At 42.3% G+C, this 14695-nt stretch overlaps 3 protein-coding genes across 6 annotated transcripts in view; 1 reads left to right on the top strand and 2 right to left on the bottom strand.

Moving 5' to 3' along the window:
* TMEM116 (transmembrane protein 116) overlaps window positions 1-14695 on the top strand; it is a 108026-nt gene that overhangs the window by 72339 nt on the left and 20992 nt on the right. The window lies entirely within an intron of this gene.
* Window positions 780-7111, bottom strand: LOC308492219 (disintegrin and metalloproteinase domain-containing protein 1-like). The gene has a single exon (XM_081036916.1). It carries the CDS (start codon window positions 3892-3894, stop codon window positions 1309-1311), a length of 2586 nt encoding a protein of 861 aa, XP_080893042.1. The 5' UTR covers window positions 3895-7111; the 3' UTR covers window positions 780-1308.
* The window catches only part of MAPKAPK5 (MAPK activated protein kinase 5), a 28084-nt gene continuing 21384 nt past the window's right edge, over window positions 7996-14695 (bottom strand). For 2 of the 3 annotated variants that reach the window (XM_081036923.1, XM_081036921.1), the window contains 5 exons: window positions 14326-14446; window positions 11958-12088; window positions 11387-11508; window positions 10298-10402; window positions 7996-8440 (listed from right to left, as the gene is read on the bottom strand). In XM_081036923.1, coding sequence (XP_080893049.1) covers window positions 8346-8440; window positions 10298-10402; window positions 11387-11508; window positions 11958-12088; window positions 14326-14446 — 574 coding nt within the window. In that variant the 3' untranslated portion in view covers window positions 7996-8345. The remainder of the gene's footprint in view (window positions 8441-10297; window positions 10403-11386; window positions 11509-11957; window positions 12089-14325; window positions 14447-14695) is intronic. The other variant, XM_081036922.1, reaches the window with a different exon arrangement.

Below are 14695 nucleotides of genomic sequence, written 5' to 3'. Positions count from 1 at the left end.
TCTCGTTAAATCCTTCACTTGGGCAATATTTACTGAGCTCCTCAGTGAGCTGGGCCCTCAGATACAAACCTGCCACTCTATGTCAGAATGTAATGGGGAAGACGCCACTTTCACCGATGACTCCACAGTGAAGTGGGTCATGACAGAGATCGGCATCCATTTGTAAGGCTTTTGTTTCATTTGTCACCGAGGAAGAAGCCGTGTTCTGGGCAAGTAAGGACATATTGATATTCTTCCTGGTTACTTACTTTACTACTGAAGGAAAAAGGCTCAGGAGACAGTGGAGAACGTGGATTCAGTGATACCTGGGGCGGGCTATAGGTTCCACCTCTTATTAGCTCTAGAGCAAAACTCTGGTCTCTGTTTCCTCAGTACAAGATGGATGTCACATAGCATGAATGGGAGGATAAAATTAAGATAACAAATAGAAAGTGTCTATTTAGCAGTGTATTGCACAGGTGAGTAATTTTATCGCACGCACTTTGTGCTCTCTTGACAAATAACTACCATATCAAAGTATTGTTACCTGTATTTGAGATATTCCCATGAATTGTCAGTAAACAAAATAATCAACTTCAATGTAGAATTTAAGAGTAAAAAATCAAGGGAAAGAAACAAATCCTCTGACGTGAACTCAGTACTTGCCTGGATTGGGTACTCCTGCCCCATGCTCCCAGACCCAGGGTGATCAGTGCCATGAATCACATATAACCCTTTCCCGAGACTCCCAAAATAAAGAAACCTCATGTACTAGGCTGCATGGAGTCTGAAGTGATGTTTCATCTGAAAATAACCTTTTATTTATTTACTTTAAATTACTTTTATGTCATGAATAGAAACTTTTAGGCCAAATTACTCAACAGATGATGTTCCTAAAGTAATGCATTGTTGTTACTGGGGTGAATAATCCAGTGATAATAATATATGTACAGATAATACATTATGTCAAATAAGGTAGATGGAAGATGGTATGCTCCAAAAAATAATTTGACGTCAAAAATTGGCCTACATGAAACAAGACATTGATAGCAATGATCCATGAGAAAGGCTTAAATAAATCATTTCATGAAATGAGAAAAAGCAAAAATATAGAATGTTATGTTACGATTAAAGCAAAAATATAGAATGTTATGTTACGATTTCATATAAATATATAATCAAATTACTAAAATAATGCTTCTGTAGACTGTGTGTACAGTCCTGTCAGAGCCTCTGGAGCCATCAATTCTCACTTCACCTTGGCCTCTCCAAGCCTTTCATTTCCACTCAGTGCTTGAGGTATTTGGTATTATTTGGGTTCTTCCTCCACTACAATTCTTCCTTTGGTTGTTCCTGTCCTTCACCTGCTACATATTCTATATCAGACTCTGTTGGGGCCTTCTCTGGTGGTAGAGACCCCACTGATGACAGGAACCCCTCTGATGGGGCATGCTCCGGTAGTGAAGACACCTCCAGTGATGGGGCACTCTCTGGTGGGATCCCCTCTGAGACTGCTAATTCCATTTCTGATTCCTGGGGTAGGAGAATCTCTGACTTTGCAATGGATTCTTCTGAACTCTCCTCTCCCCCAGGGGGCTCTACTGACTCAATTCCAGCACTGAGGCCAATGAAAAATATTATTATCAACAATATCAGTAAAAGAATTGACGGGAATACAAAAATCAAAATGTTCCAATATGGAGTTTCAATGTCACGTTTAGCAGGATGGCCACTTCCATCTGCACTCTCATTTTCAGCAGTTGGTTTGCCAGGGGGACCACTGTCCATACTGCCCCCATTACCTGGAGTTCTGCAGTCAGGAGGCGCATAGCCATAGTCACAATGGCAGTGCTTTAAATTGTTGCATACTCCTTTCCCGTTACACGTTTCCTCTGGTTTGCAGTCATAGTTGAGCTCGGTATAATCAGTGCAGGAGCTATTCATGCAGACTTTCTTTGGGGCACAGAGAGTGCCAGGTTGCATGTCCCCACCATCAGGGACATCAGTGGTGTTATAGGCATCCATGCTCCAGCAGTAGTCATCTTCGTAAGGAATCTGGATCAGTGTGTGATGGGGTTTGATTGATGGTAGCTGTCTAAGGTCTGTGCATACAATTTTTCCACAAAATGTATTATCATCAAAACACTTCAGATATCTTGATGTTGCTGAGGTGGGACGGCCACAGTTTCCAAACCGGTCCCCTTTGCTGTTTACTAAAATATAACAGGCTTCCGGGGCAGACCTTGCAGGGGACCCATATGTATCCATGCATTGATTATCAGGGTTCTTACAGCGACCCGCAGCACAATAGTAAATTCTGTCACATGATGTGCCATCTTGCTTGTAGCTGTCTGTGGGGCATTTGCCAGAGGAACCATCACAATACTCCGGAAGGTCACACTCTCCCACAGCAGGACGGCACGTGAATCCTTTGTATCTCAATTGACAGTTAGAACAACAGAGTCCGTCGCTGCAGTGTGCCTCCCCCTTCAGCTGACACATGTGGTCACAGCACGGGTCACTGAAGCAGGCAGAACCACAGTCACACTGCTCATTGTCCTCCACCACGCCATTTCCACAGTAGGAATCCCGACGCCAGCGGCCTCTGCGCCGAGGGTTGTTAAACAGGCAGGCCCCTTTGTGCTCCTGCAGGAACTGGGAGAAGTACTCAGAGCTGCAGTTGCTGAAGCCACTTTCTTTACTGATGATCTCGTGCATGAGGCCAAAGGGTCTGTCTGCACAAACGCAGGCCGAGTGGTCGTGCTGAATACCCAAGTTGTGCCCAAGCTCGTGGACCATGAGCGCCGCAAACAGGAGGACATCTTCATGATGGAAGGATTCAACGGCCGCTGCAAAGCCCCTCGAACAGGCACCACTGAGAAATGCCTGTCCCATGCCCTCTTCGGGATGCTGTCCAACAATCATGTGGGCAACGTCATGCTTCACCCGACCGAGGAGCTTCTCCTGTCTCCAGTTATTGAAATTCCTGAGTGTAACTTGCAGGTCCCTTGGCACCTCTATGAGGTCCCCCTCGGTCCAAATCTCCATTCCAGCCAGCAGCACCTCTGTGTTTATTCCCCTCGTGAAGCTGTTGGCCAGAGCAATGATGTCCACCACTCTCTGGACCGTCTCACTGATGTTACTGCCCCACATCTGGAACCGCTGGTTGTTGACCACGACGACCATCTCCACATACTTGGTGTGTGACCACAAGGAGGACAGCGCCTGTGGACTGCCAGGCTTCCCGCTCTCGTCGTGCCGGCTGCTGGACGCCACCTGGCTGTCTTTGGCGGCGACACTGCAGGACACTGGAGCTTCACGTGCCATGGCGTACAACACATGTTCAAACCGTTTGGAAGAGTTGATGGGCTGGATGCCGTAGGATTTTGCCTCCTTAATCAGGATGCCCCTGAGGCCTGAACAGGTGCTGACAGAAACAAAGGACCCCGGGACCCCTTCTATGTAGCCTTCATAGTGACAGTCGTGTGAGGTGAAAGGCGCTTCCTGCCTCACGATGCCGTTGTGGTAGCTGAAGACCGGAAAGTTAGTCACAAAATAGTCTCTCTTCACCTTCAGGTGTATCAGCTGCTTCTGGCCCTGCATAAGTATCACATAGGCTGCCTTTCCCCCTGGCTCTTCCCCTCCCTCAACTGTTAGACTCCTGGGGATGACTGTTTCATAGGCAGAGTAATACACTGATGCCAGGTCACAGTACATGCTTGGCAGGAAACTCAGTACCAACACCAGCATGATCCTCACCGTGACACGCGAGGATCCTGGCACTGGCCCCAGCCTCAAGCCCTTCATCTGCGGAGCCCACGTCTGAAACTTTATCTTACCCTCTTCCAAGGCCACTTGGTTCTTCCATAGAGAAGGCAGTCTAGAGGCAGGCTCTGTCACAGAGGCTGCCACCATGGCCCCAGTGAACCAGTGGAGGACGCAGGGCCTGTGTCCATTAGCGGCAGCTCTCCCTGACACGCTGATCCTTGGAGACTCAGGTATTATCCCCAGCTCTGCGCTGTTTCCCTCATGGGTGCCTGCTGCCCAGGTCTGAGTCTTCCAGACTTGGGGGCTGTGTTTCTATTCTTGCTTGTCTCGTTCTTGGCCTTCAGTAGTTTCCTTACTAGGTGACTTCCTTCCAACTGCAACAGCTTTAAGGCTCCTTGGCTGTGTTCCCTTTACTCTCACAGACACACATACCGAGAAGGCCTGTAATACTTCATCCAGTTCTCTAAGTCTGGCAAATGCTCCTTAACCTCAGCCCAGGGAACACCACTCCTGATATCCGTTAATCTGCTCATTCTCAGAAACCCAACATTCTGATAGGAGGTTGGGGGGAGGGGACAGGGATTCCTTGGGGATCTCTGAGCAGGACAAAGTTCTCCGTTGCCCACTGATACTTTTCCTCATTTCTGTAGTATTCAGGGTACTGTTTGTCAGTCCAACCCTTCTTTGTCAGTGTCTGATTTTTTTTTTTTAATTCATATGTGACTACACAAATTCTCCCTCATTAGCCTTTGTTCATAACAAATGAATTTAGGCATTTATATCTGCATAGAAACATAATTTTTCTCTACTAAGAAGTTTACACAGATACAGTAATTGTTAAATGAAACGAGCTCAGTTTCACATAGAGGTATATGTGAATCAATACTTTGATTTGACTAGAATCAAAGTTCAATTCCTCCCAACTGTCCCAAAATAAAATCTGATTAGCCAGTTATCTAGTAACTATTTCATCAATAAAATAAAAGTGGACTCTATAAGACCTTTTAAAAAGATTTCTTCACTTTTGTAACTAAAATTGAACTGTAATGTCTGTGGAAGTCCTGGGATTTGGTTTTGATGTCAATTTCCTGGTATATTTAGCAGTACAAATTTAAAGGGAACACCCTATCCACATTCCTTGCCTAGTCATTCTGCTGTGCATTCTAATAAGAAGTAAAATAAGACTCTACATCTCTTATCTTGCATAAAAATAATTTATATTAAGTCAAATATTTACAATATAAAACTTTTAAAGGTCATGAGTACAAGTTTGACACTCAGAAATGGGGAAATGCCCTATCTAATTCAAAAAGGAATGGTATGCTACCACAGGATCTCAGATATAAGCATGACAGCGTATCAACTCATTAACTACCCCACATTAATATTTAATTCCTAATATATTTGTAGATGATCAAATTTATCATTAGCATCTAGCAAGAAAATGTATACTGTCATATCACAACCCCATTAAAAAATTTACAGAAAAAAAGGTGAAATGATTTCTAGCTGGATTTCTTTTCTTCTTGTATTTTATGAGGAAAGTCTCTTAAAATTATATGATTTAGAAATTATCACAGATTTAAGGTGTTTCACTGTGTCTTAACCAAAACAGGGAGGGCAGATTAGATTAAGTCATTTTGTGGGATGAAAAAAAAGCAAATCAATAATAAAAGCACACCTCTATTTTTTAAATAAATAAAAATATAATTAAAATTAAATACCCAATTTTCCAATTCCCAAATTGAAACACATTTTCTTCAATAAATAACACGCACACACAGGCATTCATACACAAGAGCTGATTTAAATCATTTGACTTCTTTAACCAATAATTCTTTCAACTTGTTCTTTCTCAAATGAATACAAGAACAAAACTCTTTTTTAAAAAGCAGTTCTTCCTATTTATGTTTCAGGCAATAAATTTCTCCAGATATTCTCCTATGCTTATATATTAGCCAGAAAGATATACAAGTTGTTCTACATCAAGCAGATGTGTTAACTGTGGGGTTTTTTTTTTAATAAGCAGAGGGTTAGCAAATCAAGTGGTAAAACTGGAGACTCTAACCTCCTGCCTGAGAACTGATCCTACAATGTGAACTTTTCACAGGCATAGGCATGACAGAGACAAGCCGGAAGAGACAAGAACGATTTTTGTCTCCTACTTACATGTGAATTTTGCTTCATCAGTAAACATTACTGGTATGTTAAGGCAGGACAGTATTTGGTACTAACATACAAACAAACTCCACAAAGAAAACTCCACTTTGAAGACCAAACAGTGCTGAGTCCTTTGGGAGCTATTGTTTTGTCAAGGAGCTCTGTCCAGGGTTGGGTAGGACCCACTTTTGAGTTACAACAGCTGGAGCATTGTCCAGGGAATTCGAACTTCCAGCATGGTGCTCATCTGGACATGTCTGGACACAGCACACATTTGGGGGCCAGATTCATCAGCCTGAAATGACTGAAACATGGGTAACTGCTGTTCAGAGTAAAAGGAAATATCATTTTGAACACCCTTTCAGAGCATGCCTAAAAATCACTACACACTGAAGGAAAAAAATCATCCTGAGCCTTTAGAAGAAACCCAAATAAACTGGAGAAGTTGATGGTAGACAGGGCATGCTAGAGGTTTACTCTGGAAAATAAAAAGGATAACAAAATTAATTACTGCCTTCCTCTCCCCAGTGAATGCTGAACCTCTACTCTAAGATAAGAAAAACAACAGAAGTTCAGTTGTTCTAGAAACAAGTACAGTTTTTCCTGATTGCAAGAAGTGATATGTAGGGCATTTCACTGAAAATAAAATAATTTAATTCAACTCTCTGGTCGGTAAAGAAGAAAACATTTTGTTTTTCTCTGCTGCCTAATTCTTAAATTTTGTCACGTTTAAAAGTATTAAATTCTCCTGATGGGATATCCATTTATAACAGTTATCAGTCACCTAAGATTAGTGAGCCTTACCTCAAAAACTACCTTGAATTACAAATTCTCCAAGATAAAGGGAACCAATGTAATAGGTAATTCTTAAAAGATACTTTGTATTATTATCATATATTTCCATAGTCAGGCACACACATACATGAGGCATACTAACCAGCTGTAATCTTGAAGACATACTCAGCAAAATGGAAGTCAGAAAATAAGTTAGCTCTGGGCGGCTGGATGGCTCAGTTGGTTAGAGTGTGAGCTCTCAACAACAGGGTTGCCGGTTCAATTCCCGCATGGGATGGTGGGCTGTGCCCCCTGCAACTAAAGATTGAAATGGCAACTGGACCTGGCGCTGAGCTGCGCCCTCCACAACTAGACTGAAGGACAATGACTTGGAGCTGATGGGCCCTGGACAAAAACACTGTTCCCCAATATTCCCAAATAAATTTAAAAAATTAAAAAAAAAAACAATAAGTTAGCTCTGTGGAATAGATTTTGATTGAAGAGAATGTGATGGGATAAAACTGAATAACTGAGCCTATTCATCTTCCTGTTCTGCTAATTGGAGTCTGCCTATTGGCTCTTGTATTGACCAACATAGGTACCCACCAAAAAGGCTAAAAAGATAATTAAATAAATATGGTTTGTTATGGAAGCCCATTTCCACAAGAAACCAGAAAAGCACCCAGCCTTGTTTTCCATTCAAATACCTGAACTCTGGACCAGAACTATGCTTTCTGAAAATGAAGGTTACAGACAAAATAAATACAGCCGGGGGATGCCAACATGATACCCAGGTAGCAACATTACCAAGAAAAGGGCAGCTTTAAGAGAAAGAAACTGGACCATCTTAGATGCTAATCCAATAGTCTAGTTTTCATGATATGTAACTTTCTCAGAAAAATCATCCCATAATGGGGCCAGAAGAACAGGAACAGGAAATAAGAAGCAATGCAGCTGGGGAAGGCTGCAGAGAAGGAGGGAGAACAAAGTAGGCTCTCAGGGAGAAGGAAACCGAAGCTTTGATTAAACATGAAAGAATAAACTCAAAAGAGAATCCATCAGATTTAAGAAACACACCAGTACCTTTTAAACAAATAAGACAAAAAAGAAATTTTACCACTTTTCTCTTGGGAATTAGGGACAAGAGAAATGAAGACTCAACTCCCTGCCTCTTCCGTCATGGTAGATGGCATCCTGTGAATTTCAGCAGGTAGTCTGCAACATGGATCCACAAAAATTTCTTGGCACCAGAGCTAATCTACCAGTGGTGCAGAAAGTAAATACACAGGGCAACTGAAACCAAATTCCACAGTATTTGATTCAACTGTTTACTAAGCAGAAAGATCAGTATAGTTGGTCCTTTGTCTACCACTGGCAAATGGTTTTTGTATACTTTATTACAAATAAAACAATCTTGCTTGACAATATCATCTGTCATCTTACAAACATATGACTAAACAGTCCTAAAGTAATAGCATGTCTCTAGGAACTGAGCTTTTCTTATAAACAAACAAATGAATTATACTATTAGTAAATACTGTATCTAAATCTATACAGCATCTTTAAGCAATGTGAAAATGAAATTATGATTTATTAATTTACATAAAAATTACTTTATACATTAAAGAATTTTTCAAATTGTAAAAAAACAAAGTCTGAAGCTGTCATTGGGATTCATGGGACGTGGTTTGCTCTTCGATCACCTGCTTCACAATTTCTGCCAGTTTTAATCGATCTACCTTATCTGTGAATCCACGACCTGAAACCCAAAAAAGAAAAAGGTCAATCTCCAAACCATTTGGGAGGTCACAGATTCGTGATCGGGACCCAATAAGATATACCTTACCAGTGTCAAATTCACCCTCACCAATGGACTAACCATCCCTAACACTGATCAAAAGCAGTTCAGATCCCCCATTTTACAGGAAACAATCGAGAAGTTCTATTCACCTGGCAGTAAAAATCCAATATTCACTACAACAGCAAAGAAGGAAACCATGAAGAGAAGGATCTTTGTTATAGGTATGCTGACAAAGGACTCATATACACAATATATGAAGAACTCCTACACATCTCTAAGAAGGATATAACTCAACAGAAAAGGCACTTCACAAACAAGTAAATCTAAATGGCCAATAAACATTTTTAAAGTGCTCAAGCTCATCAGTTGTTAGGGAAAGGCAAAGTAAAATTACACTGCAATGTTAGTACATACTAACCAGAATGACTAAAATAAAAAAGACAATAGCAAATGTTGGTATGGAGGCAGAATAACTAGAACCCTCAAATACTGCTAGTAGAAGTATCACCAGTACAACCGCTTTGAAAACTAGTGGCAGTATCTACTAAAGCTAAACAGATGAAAACCCCCATCAACCAGCAATGCCAATCCTAGATATGTGAGAAATCAGGTCATCAAAATATTTATCAAAAGATATATACACGAGCATTCATAGCTGCTCTTTTCTTCATTACCAAAACTGGGAGACAACCCACATGTCCATTCAACAGAATATATATACGTATATGTATATGTACATTATATGTGTATGTGTTTATGTATATGTAGATACATATATATGGTATATATAAATATGAGAGAGAAATATATATTGAGAATATATGGACAATGAGAATGATTTGCTGCTACACACAACTATATGGCTGACTCTCACAAATATAAAGTTAACTAAAGTAAGCCAGACACAAAAGAACACAGACTTGTCTGATCCATTTACATAAAATATGAAACCAGGCAAAATTATAATGCTAGCAATCAGGATCATAATTACCCCTCGGGGAAGGAGGTAGTGATTAGAAAAGGGCCTATGTTCCACTGCATGTTCTGGGTGCTGTTACAGGGGAGTGTTCACTTTGTGAAAATTCATTAAAAGTGCAGGCTTCATTTTCTTTTCTGTACTGGTATTTCAAAATATTAAAGAAAAAAAACAAAACAAAACCCTAGGGAAGCTAATCTTTTCCAAGAATGGGAATGACCAGGCCAGCACTTTGGATTTCTCATGGCCAAGAGCCACGCCAGGCAATGAAGTCAAAGAGTTTACTCCCTTCCCCAACCATCCTGTATCTTAAGTCTAGTTTACGCCACTAAACTAGAAAGACAGTACAAACAAGCAGTTCAAGAAATATAACTCTACCTTGTTTGCCTGGGGGGGGAAAAAAACAAGCAGCAGACTTGGAAAACTCTCTCCTCTTTAGTGAAACAACTCTTCTCTAAGCTTAGCAAGGCGGACTTCTGGGTATTTTGCCCTTTCTCCCCTTTGGAGTATACTGCTCCTGAATGATCTGGGGAACAGCTCAGGTATTTGAGAGAGATCTGAGATCTGAGGGGATTTTGCCCAACCTGTGTGTGACAGGGGCTCTACTGTTGAATCTGCAACACATAATTTATTTGAACTGTGGAAAATAAGTGAAAGGGCCAGATGTCCAGAGAGCCTGGACAGTTAATATAGGGCTAACCCTTGTTCCAAAACACTCCGCTCACTTTTCAGCCTCATGTCACCTGAAAATAGCCCCAGGTCAGCCCCCAGATAGTCTACATGTTCTAAACATAATCCCTTTCCTGCATTCCCGGGGAAAGGAGTGATAAGGCTCCTACCATTCCAGCTGAAGCTTTGCAGAGTATCTCTTAGGAGTTTGCATTCCCGGTTATACTTCCAAGCCTCTTGCATTACTTCATTCAGCTTCTCATCTTCGTTCTCTCCTATTGATAAAGATGAAGAAGTAGTTGCACTTCTCTGCAGGCTCCTGGGACTTTAGTGTCACAGATGGAAGGACATGTTGTTCAACTTGTTGAGAAGTGTAAACTTTACCAGATACTATTGTCACCCTACACTATACACAGACCACTTATGGTCTTTGAACTCTTCTCCTGGTACAACCTCTGGTGGCCTGGTACAAATCCTCTGATGGCCTCAGGGTCTTAGCACTGGGGGATGGGAACCAGGCAGTGTCAGACTCTACTGCTGAGCAAAAACAGCTTAGGTTTCTGGTGAACCTAAGAGACCAAGAAGGGAGGGAGAAAAGGCTGGGTAGGCTCCCTTCTTTCTCCTAAGCTCATTTCTCATTTCTTACTCTGGAAGTCTATGTGACATAAACTATGTGAGTTCTTTTAAAATGCAAGGAAGCTAGGACGACAGGTCAACCTAACCGTTTTCTGGCCTATTACTTGAAGCATCTCCTGCATCTGCTGAGGAAAGTCCATCACCCCCTGCCGAGGGGAGAAATAACATCCTAAAAGCAAGCTCACACTCAAAAGAATCCACGCTTACATCACACTCTACCCATGACATGAGTAGCAGCAGGGGCCACTTCTGACCTTGGGGGGTATTCTCTATTCACAGTTAATAAAGGCTCTGGAAATGAAGTTTCCTGACCCTGTCCCCATTTCCCATTCTCCATCCCATGCCCTCACTAACAAACTAAGAAAATATAAAATTACATGCTGTACCGGACATTGGCAATTAAACCTAAATTAGAAATTTCACAGAAAACCTAAGGAAGGGTAGAACTTACCACATTTTTGAGTTCCTACCGTCCACTCTTTTTAGTGGGCACAAACAATATTAATGTAGTTATTTTTTTACACACAAAGATGAAACAGACAACCTCAAATTTAAACCACTCCTTATGCCACATGCACATGCGCGCACACAAACACACACATAGCATTCGTAAATGGTGTGACCTTTACCAGCCTGGGGGAGAATACACTGAGCAATCACATCTCGGAGCTTTTCCAAGGCAACATTTGAATCCTCGGCTCCATTCTCACGGTCGTGGATATAAACACCATCCTTTGGCTTGGTGCTTTAAAAGTTTGGGAGAAAAGTAAAAACAAGGTGAGACCCCAAACCCAACAGATATTAGCTCTAAGCATAAGGCAACAGATTTTTACAGACAAATAACTATAGAATATCTCCAATTTCTGACACTATTTTTTTTTAAATTTATTTATTGGGGTGACAATTGTTAATGAAATTACATAATTTCAGGTGTACAATTCTGTATTATATCACCTATAAATCCCATTGTGTGCTCACCACCCAGACTCAGTTCTCCTTCCATCACCATATATTTGATCCCCCTTACCCTCTGGTAACCACTAAACTATTGTCTGTTTCTGACACTATTTAAAGAGCTTCTCCCTTCCATCCTCTTAAGAAGCAAAAGAAGGACAGACCCCTGGCTGACCTTTCCAAAGTCTACACTGAGCCACTTCAGCCACGAAGGAGAACCAACTAAATAAGCTCAGTTACCCAAGTAACTTCCTCTTCCTCAGAATAGGGTTGTTCACAGAGTGCAGGGGCTTGAGGCTGACTTTCAGGTCCTGGATTCGCATGTTGGCCAGCTGCTCTGCATGGGCCTGCTGGATTCCTGCAACCACAGCCTGCATGCAAACATTGTTGTCAGTTTCTCCCATTCATGTCTGCGCACCCACAAAGCCAATCTAAGAGTGGAAAGGAGCTCAAAGAGGGCAATTTCACTCTTATGCTGGCTGTATACAAATTTAGATCAAGCAGAGGATTCTTCCCCGGGGATCAGCAGGGCCCAGGGAATACTAGCCCTTCTTCCCTGCTGGGGGCGGGGCGGACACGGAAATGCAAGTAATCAATGCTAACAAGTCACTGGCAAGAGCAAGTGTAAAGAAAGGCACACATGTCCACCAGGGAACAGGCAGGCAGGCTACAGCCGGAGACACCTCCCAGGCTGGCATTTACTCACCGCCCCCACAGTGTAGATAGCACCTCAGCCCTACCGGCTCAGAACCCCAACCATTTCACACTGTGAGCGTGGCAGACCCTCAAGAACTGAGCTATAAGCCAGTCAATTAATTTACAATGAGAAGTAACCATCATGAAGTGTAGAAACTCTTGAAGTCTGTCTTTATGACCAGTAGGTGCTCACTATGGGCAGACCAATGAGGGGTGGCAAATACACAACAGAAAGTTTGGTAAGGATGAGATGATCCCGTTTTCGTATTTTAAAAAAAGACAAACTCTGTGTGTGTGTGTGTGTGTGTGTGTGTGTGTGTGTGTGTGTCCCCAGAAAAAGATTAGGAAGGATACATCAAGCCATAGATTACCTCACCTCTAGGGGGTGAGATTGAGGCAAGGAAATGAAAGGGAACTTTTGCTTTTTATTTTATATATCTCTGTATTTAAATTTCAACAATCAAATTTGACCATTTAAAAACGTAGCTCCTTGGTCAGCACATGTGAGATAAGGAAGAGTTCAGACTCATTTACAGGAACTTTAATAGCTGGCCCTCACTGTACTCCTCCGGACCCTCACATCTGTCTCTTCATTAGTGATGGCTCAGCCAGAAAGAGGGGATCATAAGGTCGTAAACTCAGTCTCCATCTCCTAGGCAGGGCTTAGATGGACACTATTCAACATCTGCATATGTGGCCATTTTTCTATACTTCCAAAGCTGACCAACCCACATCATGACCACAGCATTCGTTAAAAATAGGAATATACTGTCATGTTGCAGTTTCATCTTACAGGCCCAAGAGCCAGTCTTTCTTATTAAGATTCTGCTTATCCATACTTGGCTTCATTATGCACTAACTTTAAAATAACTACAGAAGGCAATTATTTCTTCATTTCCAAGATCTTGAAGAAGCTACATTGTAACCCACATGTGCTGATGACCAGAAGATCTAAGTAATCCCTCTGTATTTTGGATTGACCAACCCATTTTTGGACTAATAGGCATATTTAATTCAGAAGATAACTGTATACAAATCAGGATGGCAGAGAACTCGGTTCCTTCCAGCTTGCCTTTCTCTTCCACATTCCAGCTAAACTACAGGAGGTCTTAGCATTCTCTTTTCCTATTAGCTTATTCTTTGTCACACTTCAACACCATCCCTTCTAAGCCGGTAACATTCAAGTCTGTGCCTTTGCCTCCTGGCCACACTCTGGTTCCACACCACACATCTCATTCACGTGTCCATCTGCCACTTTATATAAAACCTATGAGACTCCCTTCACTCAAACCAGCCTCATTCCTGATTTCCCTGTTTGTCGATGGTATCACCAGATGTGCCAACCCTTGCCCCCTTATACCTAGTCACCAAAAATTGTAGAAATTTGTCTTCAAGAGTACTGAGCCTACTTATTCATCCATCACTACTTCTCTGCTCCTAGAGTCACCCGTCAGCTTCTTGATTACTGCAGACGTCCTAGGTTGGCAAGCCTGCAAGTCTGTCTGACCATCCCATACCTTCCCTGTGGCAAATCTCTTCACAGGAATCTACAATGGCCTCTCAATAACATCCTAAGACTATATCCCTATCTACTTTCAAAGCCTGGCCCTGCCACACCTGTTCACCGACTTCCCATGAATGAAGCCAGGCCGTTTTTCCTACTGATGGTCATAGGGACGGTCCTCCTTTGAGTGTTGTGTTCCTTTAGTGTATTTTTACTGGGCTGTGATCTGGTCTTTTATAGAAAGAAGCTCTTTATTTCTGATCCTGATTTTCAGGAAACCAGAGATGATTCTCTGGGAATGACTGCATGCTCTGCATTGTTTTGTCTGTAACCCCGCACTGAGTTGAGTCCCAGCATTCCTTCTCAACACAGCCTTTTTAGCTAACAAAAAAAAGTGTCATTCAAAACCTTATCCATCATCAGCTGAGCAGAAGGTAGCACGTTATCCAGGGCCTCTGTTGAGTTTAGCCAGGGGTGGTCCAACACTCCCTCGATGGTGAGTCTTTCCTCTGGTTTCACCTTCAAGAGCCTGTGAAGAAAGGGCCAAGAGGGCTGCCACGCACAGTTGCTTCCAGAAGGTCAGGAAGGTCCTGGGTCTGGCTCTAATCAGCTCTAGCTTCTGACTTTGTCAGCTCCTACAGGCCCAGGCTTGCCACCTGCAGGGCAGGGGTGGGGTTCTAGTCCCTCACTGTGTCCATAGGTGGTCCTTCTTCTCTGTACTAGACAAAGTAAGACCAGAGTGGTAGGAAAAGACTTAGTCCAGTGACACTTCAGACTG

Source organism: Rhinolophus hipposideros, assembly GCF_964194185.1.
Source record: "Rhinolophus hipposideros genome assembly, chromosome: 24".
In the NCBI taxonomy this organism is placed as follows: Eukaryota; Metazoa; Chordata; class Mammalia; order Chiroptera; family Rhinolophidae; genus Rhinolophus; species Rhinolophus hipposideros.
This window is presented reverse-complemented; position numbering and strand designations above follow the sequence as displayed.